The following is an 18450-nucleotide window of genomic DNA, read 5'->3' as shown; positions in this document are numbered from 1 at the left end:
GGAACAGAGCCCATGTTTTAGTTTGAACATTGTTTGCCAAAATCAGAAAGGAGACAAAATTAGTTAGCTAAGCTTGCAAACAAAAAAAGACATAGGTCAAAGGATGTGGTATTACAAAAAAGCTTAGCGGGAGTCCAGATGGAAATACAGATGCAGGAAAATTATTTTTGAAAATAACTTTCTAGTGAGGTTAGGAGGGACGGCAACCAGAGGTTATGGGTTAAAGGTGAAAGGTGAAAAGAGTAAGGGGAACATGAGGGGAAACTTCTTCAATCAGAGGCTTGTGAGAGTGTGGTAGGAGCTGCCAGCACAAGTGGTGCATGCAAGCTCGTTTTCAACATTTTGGAGAAGTTTTAAAAACATAGAAAACTACAGCATAATACAGGCCCTTTAGCCCACAAGGTTCTGCTGAACACGTCCCTACCTTAGAAATTACTGGTGTTACCCATAGCCCTCTATTTTTCTAAGCTCCATGTACCTATCCAAAAGTCTCTTAAAAGACCCTATCGTATCCCTCTCCACCACTGTTGCCGGCAGCCCATTCCATACACTCACCACTGTCTGCGTAAAAAAAAAAAACAAAACAAAAAAACCCCAGAAAAAAACAACTTACCCCGGACATCTCCTCTGTACCTACTCCCAAACACCTTAAACCTGTGTCCTCTTGTGGCAGCCATTTCAGCCCTGGGATAAAGCCTGTGACTATCTACATGATCAATGCCTCTCATCATCTTATACACCTCTACCAGGTCACCTCTCATCCTCCGTCACTCCAAGGAGAAAAGGCCCAGTACACTCAACCTGATTTCAGAAGGCATGCTCCCCAATCTAGGCAACATTCTTGTAATTTCCTGTGCACCCTTTCAATGGTTTGCACATCCTTCCTGTAGTGAGGTGACCACAACTGAGCACAGTACTCCAAGTGGAGCCTGACCAGGGTCCTATATAGCTGCAACATCACCTCTCGGCTCCTAAATTCAATTCCATGATTGATGAAGGCCAATACACCGTATGCCTTCTTAACTACAGAGTCAACCTGCACAGCTGCTTTGAGTGTCATATGGACTCGGACCCCAAGATCCCTCTGATCCTCCACACTGCCAAGAGTCTTACCATTAATACTATATTCTGCAATCATATTTGACCTACCAAAATGAACCAGTTCACACTTTTGGAAAGGTATATGGATGGTAGGAGCATGCAGAGTTAGGATCCCAGAGGAGGTCGATGGGAGTAGGCAGTTTAAATAGTTTGGTATGGACTGGATGGGTCAAAGGGCCTGTATCTTTGCAACAATTTTCTGTGAATTTATGACTCTAACATCAAGATGTCAAAGCCAGCATCAAACAAAATTAACTAGCTTATCGTTGCTGTCCAACATGCTTCAGAAACTGTATATTAGGCAGTTCCTTGCACTGGAAAGATTGCAAAATCAATTACTCTTTGCAAAATCACCCAAAATCATGGGAAGAATAGACTAATAAACAGCAATGTCCTCTCCCAGGCTGAAATCCCCATCCTTGAAGCTTCATGACCATTCATGACTGCTGAAACATTCATGCTATTCTGAGCTTTGTCAAGAGAAAATCTTTCCCAGGTGGAAAGAGAGAAAGGAGACACAAGAAAATGCAGGTGCTGGAACCTGGAGCAACCAATTATCTGCTGGGGGATCTCAGTGGGTTGAATAGCACCTCTGGGAGTACGTACTACAGTCCTGATGCTGGAGTTTGGTCCACAACTTTAACAATTACTTTCCACCCACAAAATGGAGCCTGACTGGCTGTGTTCTTTCAAAAGATTGTGTCGGTGTCGCAGACAGAAAGGTTCAGGGAAATGTTAAAAGCCTTCGTGAAAGCTTCCAACATCCCCACAGACTGTTGGGAACCTCTGGACCAGCAGTCTCAAAATGGAGGTTAATTCAGGATAGTACCGAGAACCTTGAATCTATACTGTGGAACACACTGAAGCCCTGTGCCAGTTACGGAAGGAGCACAGAGAGTGAAATCAAATGTTCCTTTACTCCAAGGCTAAATGGAAACATTTATTTAATATTGAAATAGGTAACGATTACAATGCTCTACTGGTAAATATATGCCCAGAAAGAGAAAATATTCTTTACCTCATTTTCTTGATTGAAAGAACCACCACAAAATCCTTTTACAGCTTCAACTCCACATTCAATATTGAGCCGATAGAGAAGATGTGCAAAGCTTTGTATTTTCCAGCTTGTCTTCTTGCAAGGTGTTTCCTTAACGTTAGGAGAATTGATGCTTCAGAAGCGAAATTCACGTGCAGCTTTCTTCCTTAAATCCAATGTCAGTGTGCACACTGACTCAAAATACCTGAGGCAATAATAATCACAGCCTAGTTTCGCAACAAACAAAGCTCAAGCTGATTGGTTCATCTGAATACTACCTGCTCGTTTTGGTCTTTTGAATCCACATATAATTTGCTTCTACAATTATACACTGATCATTAATTTCTCTTGGTCAGGCTCTGTAGGATCTGTCTAACCATTTTTGTCTGTATTGTATTTTGTGGTCCACTTTTATTATAAGTAATTTGTCACATTGGTCATGGCGTGGTAGAAGTGAAGAGTATTGTTACGTATTCATGCTTTGTCTTCGGTCAGTTTAGTCGAGGAAGAACCAGAGAAGCAGTCTGATTAATTAATATTTTTTATTGAGTGCTGAAGTACATTAAATATGCTGAGTTACTCTAAAATATGCTAATTTGAATGTTTTGCCAACTCTTGAGATTGTTAACATCAGTATTATAACATCATTATACCACTTAGTATCCTTGTAAAGCTAGTTTAAGTTTCAATTGTCTTTTATCGTTGCAGTCCGCATTTGGTAAGACTTCGAGAAGGATAACTGAAACATTGTAGCTTTGATTGCCTTAGAGTCACAAAGGGTTGCTACTACATGGGTTCATCTCTGGTAGTGTGTTAGTTGAAATGTGTACAGTTGTCTTCAGAGCGCAGTCTCTGATGAGTAAGGAGCATGTAGTCAATGTTAGGGCGATTTCAAGTTTAATCATCAAATCAAGTAACTTTTAAGAGATATCTGTGTAGAGCTGAGATACTTGGTTGGAGCTTTCTGTGGTAGTTGAGCTGGTGAATGAACCATCTGGGAGGGTTCCTCTGTTCCCATTGACTAAATGTATTTGGGAAGCTTATTAGAAAACTAACCCTCTAAAAAGAAATTTTAACTCACTTACCTTGTACAGCTTGCGTATATATAAAACGCCATTTGTAAATCAGAGCATAGATTCTGGACTGTGATCTTTGGTGCAGGTAAGGGGGTTTCTGTGTGTTGGATCTGTGTGATTCTCTCAGCTTTTTCTTTTACTTCAAGATTGCAGCATTGGGGCAAGTCAGGGAAATCAGTGGTGCCTTATCTGACAGTGTTATTGGTATCAGTGAGGAGGAGGCAGGAAGGTTGTCAGGTTGAATACATATTCTGCGTCCTGTGGGAGATCATGTCAGCTTGCACTGTTCCAGAAAATCCCATGTGCAGAAGGTGTCACCACCCGCAGCAGCTCGAGCTGTGTATTTTTTGTGCCTGGTCCGTAGGTGTAGTGCCTTCAGGAGGCTGGGAAATTTGTGCGTGGCACGTTCAGAGTGGAGACCACATTGCAGTTTAAGTGTGAGCCAGCAGGGCAACATGGTGCTGGTAAGGACGACTAAAAGTAGGTAAATGCTTGTCAGGAATCCACTGCACTAAACTCCCTCTGGAGCAGACACTTCTTCTACACTGTTCTTTTGAGATTACAGGTCCTCAGAAAAGTTTAGTCAGAACTAAGCACTGCGGAAGAGAGGATTGCACCCATCATGGTTCCCCATGGTCGGCTCATCCACTACGTTATGCTGAATGGGATCTAAGAAAGTTTGATCCATATTCTGGGACCAATGCTCTTTGTGAATTTTATAAGTGACCTTGGTGAATACGTGAAGGTGTGGATTAATAAATCTATACTTGTACTTCTTCCTTCTTACTCTGACTTTTTAATCTTTTTTTCCCACTCCTGATGAAGGGTCTTGGCCCAAAACTTTGACATTTTACTCTTTCCATAGACGCTGCTTGGCCTGCTGAGTTCCACCAGCATTTTGTGTGCATGTTCCTTGCATTTCCAGTATCTGCATATTTTCTCGTGTTTGTAATTTTCCAGAGATATAGGAGCAGTGAAGGGAACTCAGCCATGGGAAAACAAAAGAGTAAGGAGAAGTTAGAACCGCAGAAATGGAAGATAAAAAGAACATCCAACAGAAAGGGAGCTTAAAGCAGGGCAAAGTGTCAAATAACAAATCTGGAGATATTGTGGCTGGAGGTTCAGAGAATTCACAACAACTTCTATGAATTTCTGGCACAAGAGATTGATCCGGTGTGAACCAGTTACTGAAGGATAGAGTCATAGAACACTACAGCACAGAAACATGAACTTACTGTGTGCCAAAACATTAATCAGCCTTGTCCCATCGACCTGCAACCCGACCATAGCCTGCAGACCCACCCCATTCCTGCTCCTATCAAGATTTCTCTTAAATGTTGAAACTGACCACTTGTGCTGGCAGCTCCTTCCATGCTCCCACCAACATCTGAATGAAGAGATCCCCCCTCATGTTCCCTTTGTCATTTCACATGTCCCCTTTCACATTTCACGATTCACATTTCACCCATGACATCTGGTTGTAGTCTTACCTAATTTCAGTGGAAGCTCCTGCTTGCATTTACCCTGTCTATACCCCTCATAATGTTGTATACCTCTATCAAATCTTCTCAGTCTTCTGCGATGGAGGAAATAAAGTCCCAAGCTATTCAACCTTTCCCCATAACTCAGGTCCAGAAGTCCCACAACATCCTTCTAAATTTTCTCTGCGTTCTTTCAATGTTATTGTCAGCTTTCCTGTAGGCAGCTCATCAAAACTAGACACGATGCTCCAAATTAGGCCTCACCAAAATCTCATACACCCTCAAATAACATTCCAACTTCTGTACTCAGTACATTGATTTATGAAGGTCAATGGGCCCAAAGTTTTTGTTATAACGCTATTTACCTGTAACAGCACTTGCAAGGAATATGGATCCATATTTCCAGATCACTCTGTTCTACCATACACTTCAGTGCCTATCGCTCTCCCTGTAAGACCTGCCATGGTTAGCATCCCAAAGTGCAACACCTCACACTTATCTGTATTATATTCCATCTGCCATTTGTCGGCCCATTTTTCCAGCTGGTTGAGATTCCTAGTCTTCCTCGCTCCCACTCCATGTCAAATCTTGCTGTCATTTACAAATTTGCTGAACCAGTAAACCACACTATCATCCAGATTGTTGAAATAGATGACAATAACAACAGACCCAACACCAATCCCTGCAGCACAATTCTTATCACAGGCCTCCAGTCAGAGAGACAAGCATCTACAACTAATCTCTGGCCTCTGCACAGCCAACTTCTAATCTTACTTATGACCTCATCTTGATTACCAAGTGACTGAACATCTTTCATCACCCTTCCATTCAAGATGTTGTCAAATGTAGAAAACATCCACTACCTTGCTTTTATCAACTTTGCTGGTAACTTCCTGGAGAAACTCTACAAGATCGGTTAGATGTGGCTTATCATGCACAGAGCCTTGTTGACTCTCTCTTATCAGACACCATGCTTCCATTGAGCTTTTCAAACAAGTGATGGTGTCACATAATTAATCAGAGAGCAAGTCAGAGGTCAAGAAAGTAGGGGTGTCCTTTGATTGTAATTAAAGGAGACTTTAACACTTTAACACATGTCTAGACTGGGCAAATCTGTTAAATTGGATGGTGAATTCATTGTATGTGTACATGTTCCTTTTTGAAATTATTATGTTGAGAAATAGGTTATACACACATCTATTTACAGTCTCATTTTGGTCAATTAGAAAATGATTATTAATAATCTTACAAATGAGCCTTTGAACAACAGTGACTATATTGGAACAACGCATTAAACAATTTGAAGAGGAAACTTGTCAGGATTTTTCATTTGGATGTGTTGGTTGTAATTTTATAAATTCAACTTTCTCTCCAGATTAAAATGAATGTCCAAAGAAATGAACTAATCTTGATTTGTTCACAGGACTAGAAGTGTCACTCTCTTTGTAATAAACACAGGGATTAGCTATAGTTACAATAACATTGTTCTTTAAAATAACATTCACAAGTAAAACCCTCATTCATAAACAGAATATATTTAGTATGAAATCTTACAAATCTGTCCTCAGATTCAGTAAAATCAATTCACCTTTCAAACATCATTATGGTCCTCCAGGGAAAGGCGTAGTTGACAAAGAGCACTGAGATATTCTTCATTGCCAGGATCAAACTGCAAGGCTTCTTCATAACATTCAACAGCTTTGGACTTGTTGTGAACCAGTTGATGCAGTAGCCCTTTGGCACCAAGGGCCATGCTGTTATGTGGATTGCTATAAAGTTTCTTATTTGCCCATTTCTCCAAATGCTCATAAGCTCTTTTCCATACCTTTGTGTGAATTTCAATCTTCAATGCTTTCTTTAGCAATGTGATACCTTCATCTTCAGATTTCCTCCGGAATAGATGAAATAAACCAGCCTTTAAATTTATTGTCTGCACATTTTCTGGGCGAGTGTCATCTAATTTTAGCAGATTACTGTAGATCTCTTCTGCTTTGGAATACTCTCCATTTCTAACACAGATGTCTGCAAAATCCAGTTGTGATTTAACAGCTGTCTTTGGACGATGCTCAAATGCCTTTCCAAAATGATTCTTGCAATCACTGAACAACTCTGCTTTTTGTTGGAATTCAGGGTTCTGAGGATCCTTGCTCAGAGGATTGGCAATTAATTCAAGTAGTTTGATTCTGTAACACATGCCTATTTGGTCATGCAGGACACTAGAATGTGGGGAAATTTCTAATGCTTTCTTCAACAACATGATTGCTTTTTCCACATCTTTTTCTTTTCGGTAAAATTTTGCAGCGTTGCGAAGCACTTTTGGATAATCAGGGGTTTTCTGCAATGCTTGTTCAACTAATTCATTTGCTTCTTTCTTTTTCTTCAGCTCCTGAAGTTTTAGAGCCAACAGAACCATGGCCAGTGAGTCATCGGGATCAAGCTCTAACACACGACGCAGATACTTCACTGACTGACTCTGTTCACGATTCTCTTTGGTTCCAAAAATTGCTTCCAACCGAAATAGTACAGTGGCATATCCCATGTTCCATTGCACATTATCAGGATCTTCTTCCAGAGCCTTCTCAAAGCATTCCTTTGCCTCCTCATAATATCGAGCTGTAGATCTTAACAATGACCATCCCTTCTCCCCGTACACCTCGGGTATCATTGCTGTACAGCGAGGGCCGTCACTGAGCGGTTTACAGATCATCTCCAGCTTGTCGAGATAGGACTGGGCCTCTGTCAGTTGTCCCATGTGGTAATGCACCCAGGCAAAGTTTCCATAGGTGATGATGCTTCTTCTTTCAAATTCATCTTTGTTGTCCTCCCTCAGAATCTTTTCAGCTTCATTTAAGTTTTGAATTGCTTCTTCATAGTTGCCCTTCAGGCAGTTTACAAAAGCGAGTTGGTTGTAGGAGTGAGCTTTATACTTCAAATTTAGACTTACAGAATCTTGCAATCTGTACATCATATCTTCCAAGTCAATGGTTTCCTTCTGCGGGGCCCACGTGAAGTGACACTGAAGCTGATCGAGATTCTCTTTCAACAGATCTCTCGGTGTGTTGCTGTAAGAGAACAAAATTCATGAAAATGTGTCTTTGATTTTCAGTCTCTGAAACTGTCAGCAGATCTGTCTCGCTGGGTGCATTCCTCACCTCATGTCATTGTACTCAGTGTGGTAATGAGAATGAGGCAGGATTTCATAATGACAGGATGTGTGTGCGTGTGTGCGTGTGCGTGTGTGCGTGTGCGTGTGTGTGTAGATATGCCAGGCCTTGGCAATGGAACCTATTCTCCAGTCTATGTCTTGCTTCCTGAAATCACTCTGTTGGTAGTTTCAATGATAATACGTTTCACACATCCAGCCGCATTACAAATTAATCTCCTTCTTGGTTATGCGTCATGTGTTCCCAGTGGGAGTGGAGGAGGACAATACAACAGAGTCGTTTAAATTGCTTTAGCTTGGCACATGATTGTGTACAGAAAGGAGAAAGACGGATTCTGTGCAGACAGAAGGGCTTAGTTTAATTAGACATTTAATCAATTGTTTAATTAGTTCAACATGATAATGTGGGTTAGCTGCCTGTTCCTGTGCTGTACTCTTCTCTGTTCTGCCTGTTCCTGTGCTGTACTGTTCTCTGTTCTGCCTGTTCCTGTGCTGTACTGTTCTCTGTTCTGCCTGTTCCTGTGCTGTACTATTCTCTGTTCCTTGTCTGCTATTGTCAAATCCAGATGAACCTCAATGATGCTATGTTTGGTATTTTGATTTTAGGAGTAAATTTTGTTACCAAGGATGAACAGCTCTGATGGGCAGAAGGGTACAGAGTTGCCCATGTCCCCTCCCCTAGGATAATTACAAACCATTACTGTTCCAGGCTGCTAATGAGAGAGAAAGAGATGGAACAAAAACATACTGGGACTGGAACATTTGCTTTAGACAAGGGAGAGATAACACCGGGAAAGAGAGACTTGTTGTTCCACCATATTATGACTCCTGAAGGACTTATGGCTTCGGAGAAGGATTGTTTACTTGGTACCATTCTGTTCATTAAAATTCCTCAGTGGACAGCCGGAGTGGGCTGGTTTGATGGGCTAAGCCATTCAAAACTGCTTGACACCTGAGACCCCGTGAGTAGGGATAAAAGTGAGGTCTGGGCAGACACCCCTGGGATGCACCAAGAGACACACTAATGAGCACTGCTTAAGTGTTGGAACCCACGAGAAAGTGTGGGGCATCGGAGACCGAACGAAGGATCGGTCAATTTTAACTCACAGTGTTTATAGCGAGGCCGGTGGGGGCTTGTGTGTGTGTCCACCCTTGCCTGGGTGAGGAGTCCACCATAGAAGAACGGTCTAGCTAAAGGACAGAGGGGTCATACCTGAATGGCCACAGCAACACATTGACGGATCAAGAACGTAAAGGAAGGTTTGACTGGCTGTCACTGTTTGCTCGCTCTCTCTCTCTCTCGCTCTCTCTCCAACAATTACAACACATCGACCAACAACTACCTCAGCCTGTATGAACTGAACTGAACTTTATATTCACATATGACAATTCATTATCCCCTAGACATCCACAGAGCTTGTTTATTATTGATTATTATTATACCCACACTTTTAGGTTTAGTATTGCTAACGTGTATTATCTGTATATTTGCATTGTTGATATTGATTTGTATATTTTACTAATAAACACTGTTTTGAAAATAGTATCAGACTCCAACGGATACTTCTATCTTTGCTGGTAAGACACCCAGTTACGGGGTACGTAACAAATTGGGGCCTCATCTCGAGATTTGATTACCAATATGGGGGGCCAGTGAATTGGGCTATAAGTCCATTATCTGATCTGGTTGCATGGGTAACCAGACAGGAAACCAGCAGAGATGGAAATAGACAAATTTTTAGGAAAGCCGACTTTGAAGGCGCTAGGGGGTGCCGCAAAGACGGACTTGGTGGAGGTTGCGAAATGACTAGATATCTCAGAGGTAAAGTCGTCAATGAAAAAGTGGGAGATACAGAGGGCCATAGCCCAGTATTATATATCCGAGGATGTGTTCACACCTGATGCATTGAACCTGTTCCCTGAAAAGAAACCAGTTGTTAGGGTGGCTCAGTTAGAGATGGAAAAAATAAGGTTGGAGACGGAGAAGAGGAAAATGGAGTATGAGATCCTGCTAAAGGAGTTGGAGGCGAAAAGGGAGAAAGAAGGAGCTGAGTTGGTTGAGAAGGAGAAACAGAGGAAGCATGAACTTAGGTTAAAACAGCTGGAAGCAGAGGAGGAAGAAAGGAAAACTGAAAGGAGGAAAGAGGAAGCTGAAAGGTGGATGGAGGAGGAAGAGAAACAACGGCAGTTCCGGAGGGAGAAATGGCAACATGTGGGTAGTGGGGCAGACCGAGAGGAGAAGTTTAATGTTAGTAGGGAGTTTAGGTTAGTACCTCCGTTCGAGGAGACAGATGTTGATAGTTACTTCTTGCATTTTGAAAAGGTGGCAGTGAATCAGAAGTGGCCCAGAGATCAGTGGGTGGCGTTGTTACAAAGTGTATTAAAAGGGAAGGCTCAACGGGCATATGCGGCGTTGTCCAAGGGGGAGTCTGAGGAATATGAGGAAGTAAAGCAGGCTATCCTTCGGGCCTACGAGTTGGTACCTGAAGCGTATAGACAAAAGTTCAGAGATTTAAAGAAGCTGTGGAATCAGACGTATACAGAGTTTGCCTATGAAAAGGGTGTGCTCTTGGATCACCGGTGTGCTGCAGAAAAGGTGGAGGAGGATTTCCATCGTTTCAGAGAGTTAATTCTGATTGAGGAATTTAAAGGTTGTGTTTTGGATAATATCAGGATGTATCTGAACGAGAAGACGAATAAGTCTATATTGGAATTTGCCAGGTTCGCAGATGAATATGCCCTAACCCAAAAGACAAAGTTTTCCTCAAATAAGAGTTACCAGAAAGGCAGCAGGGACGGTAAAGAAAGTCCACCGGCTAAGGTAGAGAATAAGCCGGGAGCTAGTGGTAAAGGTAAGGAGGACAAGCAGGCTGGCAGGAAGGTTCCTGGCTTGACCTGTTATAATTGTGGAAAGGTTGGTCATATTGCATCTAAGTGCTTTGCTCCGAAGAAGGAGACAGGAAAAGGGAAAACAGCAATCCCTACAGGGTGTATTGAGTCGATCAGCAAATCGACGAGGGAGGCCAAGGTAGATAGAGTACGTGAGGGGCGTGAGAAATTTATTTCAGAAGGGACGGTGTCTGTGAAAGAAGGGGAGACCCCAGTTCCAGTGAGAATCTGGAGAGATACTGGGGCTGATCAGTCATTGATCCTAAGTAAGGTGCTAGATTTCGGTCCTGAAACTGGAGAGGTAGTTTTAAGAGATATAGGAAAAGGGACAGAAGCTGTGCCTTTGCATATGATCATTTTAAAATGTGACCTGGTATCTGGACCAGTCGAAGTAGGGGTGCGGTCAGAATTACCGAGAGACGGCGTGGACGTCCTTCTTGGTAATGATTTAGCAGGTGGTGACGTGTGTTCAGCAGTGAAATTAACAAGCAAGCCTGTGAGTGCTGAGGACCCGCCCATAGACTGTAAGATCTATCCCGCATGCGCAATCACTCGCAGCATGTCAAGAAAGGCGACTGAGAAAGAGGACAGTTTAAATGAGTCCAGTGTTGATTTGGCTGAGACGTTTTTACTGACCCTGTACCAAGAGGGGTTAGGGGATGGTAAAACGGAGAATAGGGAGGTGAATGAGAGTAAAGGAGAGGAGGTAGACCTACCCTTAGCCAAGAGAGAATGTATAGAGGCACAGAGTAGAGATGAGAAACAGATAAGGCAGTTAGAAGGTCCAGGGTTGGACATGGATGATCTGCCTGGCTCGACAGAGCAGTTTGAAGTTGAAAAATTTAAATGTGTTCCCGATAATGATATAAGGGCAGTCCTAGATGAAAAGGATGCCATTACCTTGAAGGAGTCTGCTGGGTTAGCAGATGAGGTTGTTTTAACCCGCAGGGTTGAGTTTACTCCGGATGGGAGTTGCCCAGAGAGTAACTGGGAGGATCAGGGGAACTTAGAATTTGAAAAAGGGACTGGTATGGAAAGCCTGGAAGAGGTAGATGTCCCGTTTGAGTGTGTTCAGGGTGTGGATGCACTTGGTACTGAACCTAGTATTGAAACTCAGGAAAAGTCTGAGGTATCCGATTTAGTTGAAAAGGAATGCAGTCCTTTTGGGTCAGATGGACTTGGTTTAGTGAAGAAAGGGTTAACCTTGGTACCAGTGGAGAGTGAGAATTCTCAGTTGTTTGTGTTAGAAGGTATGTTAAAAGTTAGTGAGATGAAAGCTGGTGATGTGAATATTATTGAAGGGAAAAGGGTTGTTCCTAAATTGAATAAAGAAAATTTAAAGTTTGGATTGGTTTTAGAAGCAGTAACCAGGCCGAAGGAACAATGGCTTGTTAACAAGGTGCCTGTGAATCAATTACAGTTTGTTTTGGAATTTAAAGGTAAACAACTCGCTGATGTTATTCAAGGATGTGATTTGCAGAGGCAGAATTTGTAATGTTGTTTTGACGAAGAGGGATCACTTGCAGATGTTAAACTGAAAACTAATAGAATGAAGGGTCCTGAAGATAAAATTAATGACTTGCTCAAAAATAAAGAATTGTGTGGAAGTTCAGAGAACGGGCTAAGTTTGAAAAATATTGGTGATAAGTTAACTCCTATGAAAAGAGTATGTGAAAGCCTATTCCACACTGGTGAGCAAGCTAACCATGTGAGAGTTAAATGGAAAGGGGGCAAAGGTTGACAAAATGCCACTTTAAATAACAGGATCTGGTTTTGAGGGAATTTGACAAAGCATGTAAATAATAAAGACAACACCATGGAAGATTGACTGTTAAGTTTAAACGTAAAATAGAGATTAGTATTTGCACAAACTTCTGTAATGTACTACAGTATAATCACACACGTATTGGTTCACATTTTGTAATATACATTTAAGCTAAGATCACAACCCTTGGTATTTGTTGGCTAACAAAGAGGAAAAATAGGTGGTTATTAAATTGGAGTCTGATGCTACAGGAATTTGATATTAAGATACAAGATATCAAGATATTAAGATATACAATATATTAAAGGGAGTGACAATGTAATCGCTGACTGTTTATCTAGATGCTAAGTGAAGATATATCTGTATTGCTTTATAGTTAAGAACACTTCTGTATTTTTGCTAAACTCTGTAATTCTGTAAGACGCGGTATTAGTTAATTTTCCCCTTTGGTGAAAATTCCTAGAAGGATGGGAGTGTTACGAAGGATGAACAGCTCTGATGGGCAGAAGGGTACAGAGTTGTCCATGTCCCCTCCCCTGGGAGAATTACAAACCGTTACTGTTGCCAGGCTGCTAATGAGAGAGAAAGAGATGGAGCAAAAACATACTGGGACTGAAACATTTGCTTCAGACAAGGGAGAGATAACACCGGGAAAGAGAGACTTGTTGTTCCACCATATTATGACTCCTGAAAGACTTATGGCTTCAGAGAAGGATTGTTTACTTGGTACCATTCTGTTCATTAAAATTCCTCAGTGGACAGCCGGAGTGGGCTGGTTTGATGAGCTAAGCCATTCAAAACTGATTGACATCTGAGACCCCGTGAGTAGGGATAAAAGTGAGGTCTGGGGAGACACCCCTGGGACACACCAAGAGACACACTAATGAGCACTGCTTAAGTGTTGGAACCCACGAGAAAGTGTGGGGCATCGGAGACCGAACGAAGGATCGGTCAATTTTAACTCACAGTGTTTATAGCGAGGCCGGTGGGGGCTTGTGTGTGTGTCCACCCTTGCCTGGGTGAGGAGTCCACCATAGAAGAACGGTCTAGCTAAAGGACAGAGGGGTCATACCTGAATGGCCACAACAACACATCGACAGATCAAGAACGTAAAGGAAGGTTTGACTGGCTGTCACTGTTTGCTCGCTCTCTCTCTCTCTCTCTCTCTCCAACAATTACAACACATCGACCAACAACTACCTCAGGCTGTATGAACTGAACTGAACTTTATATTCACATATGACAATTCATTATCCCCTAGACATCGACAGAGCTTGTTTATTATTGATTATTATTATACCCACACTTTTAGGTTTAGTATTGCTAACGTGTATTATCTGTATATTTGCATTGTTGATATTGATTTGTATATTTTACTGATAAACACTGTTTTGAAAATAGTACCAGACTCCAACGGATACTTTTATCTTGGCTGGTAAGACACCCAGTTACAGGGTACGTAACAATTTAATCTTATAATCTAACAACCTTTATGAAAAATTCTTATAGATTCGAAGCTTTTAGGTTGAGCCTTCACACTGCTTTGAGATACTAAATATGCCACCTTCAGAGGAGTCCATCACCCTTTCTAATTGTAATTTGGAAGACTGTTATGAAGAGAAACTTTTAAGATGAAATCAAATGATGAACTCACTAACCTGTTACTGCATGGGTTTTGGCTCCATAGCACAACTTTGGAGAAAGTTAATAATTCAGTGGTGAGGCTTGTCTGACACTGTTGATATCAGCGATGATAAGGCTGATGTGTGTGTGTGTAGATATGCCAGGCCTTGGCAATGGAACCTATTCTCCAGTCTATGTCTTGCTTCCTGAAATCACTCTGTTGGTAGTTTCAATGATATTACGTTTCACACATCCAGCCGCATTACAAATTAATCTCCTTCTTGGTTATGCGTCATGTGTTCCCAGTGGGAGTGGAGGAGGAAAATACAATAGAGTCGGCAGGGAAATATAGTTGGCAGGGGAATATATGACAAACACAACAAGTCAGCAGGCAGATGCAACAAGTGGTTATGAATACAGCCAGCATTTTGGCCCATATTGAGGAAGTGTTAGTTTAAGAAATGGGATGTTTTTCACAGAGCATTGCAAGGTTACACCTGGAATACTGCTCACAGCTTTGGACACATCAGCTAAAACAGGATAAAATTGCAGGGAATACAGCTGGCTAAATCCTGGAATGAGGGGATTGACCTACCAAGAGAGGCTAGAGTCTGAGGATCTTTATTCCTTTTTTGAGGAATGATGAGTGATCTTATTTACACAATCAAGACCCTCTGTGAGCTTGACAGGGTAAATGTTGAGAGGAGAATCAGTGTAAAAAAAAAACAGATGCTGTAAATCTAAGCAAAAACCAGAAGTGCTGGATATACCCTGTAGGTTCAACTGGGAAAAGCTGCTTCCCAATCTTCTGGGTATTTCCAGAAATTTCTGTAGATGTTGGGATGTTTTCACTAGAGTGGGAGAGTCATGAACAAGTGGACAAACTAACAAAATAAGAGGCTGGGTATTAAAAACAGTACTGTGTAGAAATTTATTTTAGGGATTCCCTGGAACTGTCTGCCCCACTGGAGGAGCAGGTCAAATCGTGGGTTATAGTTGCAGAGGAGATAGATAGAAATGTAAAAGTGATATCAAGGAATTTGGGTCTTTGAGAAACTGATACTGAGGACACTGTTGATTAATCTGCCATGATGGTATTCAATGGCAGGACATACTTGAGGGCCCTGGTTGAACACCTGCTTTGATTTGTTAGTTTTTTTGTTGTGTTCAGTGTTCAATGTAGTTGGGGGAAATCGCACATACACACATGCGTGCTTAAGGTGATAAATATTCTAGATCTCTGCCGCTAAGCCTGTTCTCTAATCATGTTGGCCCCCTCTCACCTCTGCTATTGGACCATGACCTCTCTCTGCGCTGGAGAAACTCTAAGGTGCTGTCCTCAAATTCACCTGTCCATGCACATTCATTTTGATCATGAGTACAAACTGGGCTGGTCTAAAAACTGTTGTCCGAACCCACGTCTCTACAGCAGACTCAATTCCATTGAAGACCGGTATCAACCACAACCACAGCATTGCCCCAGTACTTTTCTCAATCTTCTTTGCAGCACTGGTGAATGCCCTCTGCAACAAAATTGTCTTGAGAGTCAAGATAATTTTTCAGAGCTAACATTAATTGCTTAACCTATTTCAATTTGTCTGAAGTACAACCACCTGAACCTCAGCAGTAACCTGCAATGTGCCAACACAGGCGGCTGCCTTCACAGACCCAGTGGCCAAGCTGCAAGCCATGGGAAGCCAATAAATGCCTACTATTGCTGGAAATCTAAAATATAGAAAATCCTGGAAATATCCAGCAGGTCTGCAGGAACAGAGCCCATGTTTTAGTTTGAACATTGTTTGCCAAAATCAGAAAGGAGACAAAATTAGTTAGCTAAGCTTGCAAACAAAAAAAGACATAGGTCAAAGGATGTGGTATTACAAAAAAGCTTAGCGGGAGTCCAGATGGAAATACAGATGCAGGAAAATTATTTTTGAAAATAACTTTCTAGTGAGGTTAGGAGGGACGGCAACCAGAGGTTATGGGTTAAAGGTGAAAGGTGAAAAGAGTAAGGGGAACATGAGGGGAAACTTCTTCAATCAGAGGCTTGTGAGAGTGTGGTAGGAGCTGCCAGCACAAGTGGTGCATGCAAGCTCGTTTTCAACATTTTAGAGAAGTTTTAAAAACATAGAAAACTACAGAATAATACAGGCCCTTTAGCCCACAAAGTTCTGCTGAACACGTCCCTACCTTAGAAATTACTGGTGTTACCCATAGCCCCCTATTTTTCTAAGCTCCATGTACCTATCCAAAAGTCTCTTAAAAGACCCTATCATATCCCTCTCCACCACTGTTGCCGGCAGCCCATTCCGTACACTCACCACTGTCTGCGTAAAAAAAAACAAAACAAAAAAACCCCAGAAAAAAAACAACTTACCCCGGACATCTCCTCTGTACCTACTCCCAAACACCTTAAACCTATGTCCTCTTGTGGCAGCCATTTCAGCCCTGGGATAAAGCCTGTGACTATCTACATGATCAATGCCTCTCATCATCTTATACACCTCTACCAGGTCACCTCTCATCCTCCGTCACTCCAAGGAGAAAAGGCCCAGTACACTCAACCTGATTTCAGAAGGCATGCTCCCCAATCTAGGCAACATTCTTGTAATTTCCTGTGCACCCTTTCAATGGTTTGCACATCCTTCCTGTAGTGAGGTGACCACAACTGAGCACAGTACTCCAAGTGGAGCCTGACCAGGGTCCTATATAGCTGCAACATCACCTCTCGGCTCCTAAATTCAATTCCATGATTGATGAAGGCCAATACACCGTATGCCTTCTTAACTACAGAGTCAACCTGCACAGCTGCTTTGAGTGTCATATGGACTCGGACCCCAAGATCCCTCTGATCCTCCACACTGCCAAGAGTCTTACCATTAATACTATATTCTGCAATCATATTTGACCTACCAAAATGAACCAGTTCACACTTTTGGAAAGGTATATGGATGGTAGGAGCATGCAGAGTTAGGATCCCAGAGGAGGTCGATGGGAGTAGGCAGTTTAAATAGTTTGGTATGGACTGGATGGGTCAAAGGGCCTGTATCTTTGCGACAATTTTCTGTGAATTTATGACTCTAACATCAAGATGTCAAAGCCAGCATCAAACAAAATTAACTAGCTTATCGCTGCAGTCCAACATGCTTCAGAAACTTCAGAAATATTAGGCAGTTCCTTGCACTGGAAAGATTGCAAAATCAATTAGTCTTTGCAAAATCACCCAAAATCATGGGAAGAATAGACTAATAAACAGCAATGTCCTCTCCCAGGCTGAAATCCCCATCCTTGAAGCTTCATGACCATTCATGACTGCTGAAACATTCATGCTATTCTGAGCTTTGTCAAGAGAAAATCTTTCCCAGGTGGAAAGAGAGAAAGGAGACACAAGAAAATGCAGGTGCTGGAACCTGGAGCAACCAATTATCTGCTGGGGGATCTCAGTGGGTTGAGTAGCACCTCTGGGAGTACGTACTACAGTCCTGATGCTGGAGTTTGGTCCACAACTTTAACAATTACTTTCCACCCACAAAATGGAGCCTGACTGGCTGTGTTCTTTCAAAAGATTGTGTCGGTGTCGCAGACAGAAAGGTTCAGGGAAATGTTAAAAGCCTTCGTGAAAGCTTCCAACATCCCCACAGACTGTTGGGAACCTCTGGACCAGCAGTCTCAAAATGGAGGTTAATTCAGGATAGTACCGAAAACCTTGAATCTATACTGTGGAACACACTGAAGCCCTGTGCCAGTTACGGAAGGAGCACGGAGAGTGAAATCAAATGTTCCTTTACTCCAAGGCTAAATGGAAACATTTATTTAATATTGAAATAGGTAACGATTACAATGCTCTACTGGTAAATATATGCCCAGAAAGAGAAAATATTCTTTACCTCATTTTCTTGATTGAAAGAACCACCACAAAATCCTTTTACAGCTTCAACTCCACATTCAATATTAAGCCGATAGAGAAGATGTGCAAAGCTTTATATTTTCCAGCTTGTTTTCTTGCAAGGTGTTTCCTTAGCGTTAGGAGAATTGATGCTTCAGAAGCGAAATTCACGTGCAGCTTTCTTCCTTAAATCCAATGTCAGTGTGCACACTGACTCAAAATACCTGAGGCAATAATAATCACAGCCTAGTTTCGCAACAAACAAAGCTCAAGCTGATTGGTTCATCTGAATACTACCTGCTCGTTTTGGTCTTTTGAATCCACATATAATTTGCTTCTACAATTATACACTAATCATTAATTTCTCTTGGTCAGGCTCTGTAGGATCTGTCTATCTATTTTTGTCTGTATTGTATTTTGTGGTCCACTT

General features: G+C 41.9%; 1 protein-coding gene across 1 annotated transcript; it reads right to left on the bottom strand.

Annotated features, from left to right (window-relative positions):
* Positions 1 to 2693: 2693 nt before the first annotated feature.
* On the bottom strand, positions 2694 to 18070 carry LOC140715342 (interferon-induced protein with tetratricopeptide repeats 5-like). The gene is made up of 2 exons (XM_073027396.1): positions 18022 to 18070; positions 2694 to 7756 (listed from the first exon to the last, which is right to left on the bottom strand). The coding sequence occupies exons 1-2, from the start codon at positions 18024 to 18026 to the stop codon at positions 6286 to 6288; spliced, it is 1476 nt and encodes a 491-aa protein (XP_072883497.1). The 5' UTR covers positions 18027 to 18070; the 3' UTR covers positions 2694 to 6285.
* Between the last annotated feature and the right edge of the window lie 380 nt (positions 18071 to 18450).

The sequence above is a fragment of the Hemitrygon akajei genome, chromosome 23, assembly GCF_048418815.1.
Source record: "Hemitrygon akajei chromosome 23, sHemAka1.3, whole genome shotgun sequence".
NCBI classification, from domain to species: domain Eukaryota; kingdom Metazoa; phylum Chordata; class Chondrichthyes; order Myliobatiformes; family Dasyatidae; genus Hemitrygon; species Hemitrygon akajei.
Note: the sequence above shows the minus strand (reverse complement) of the source record. Positions and strands in the feature narration are given on the sequence as shown.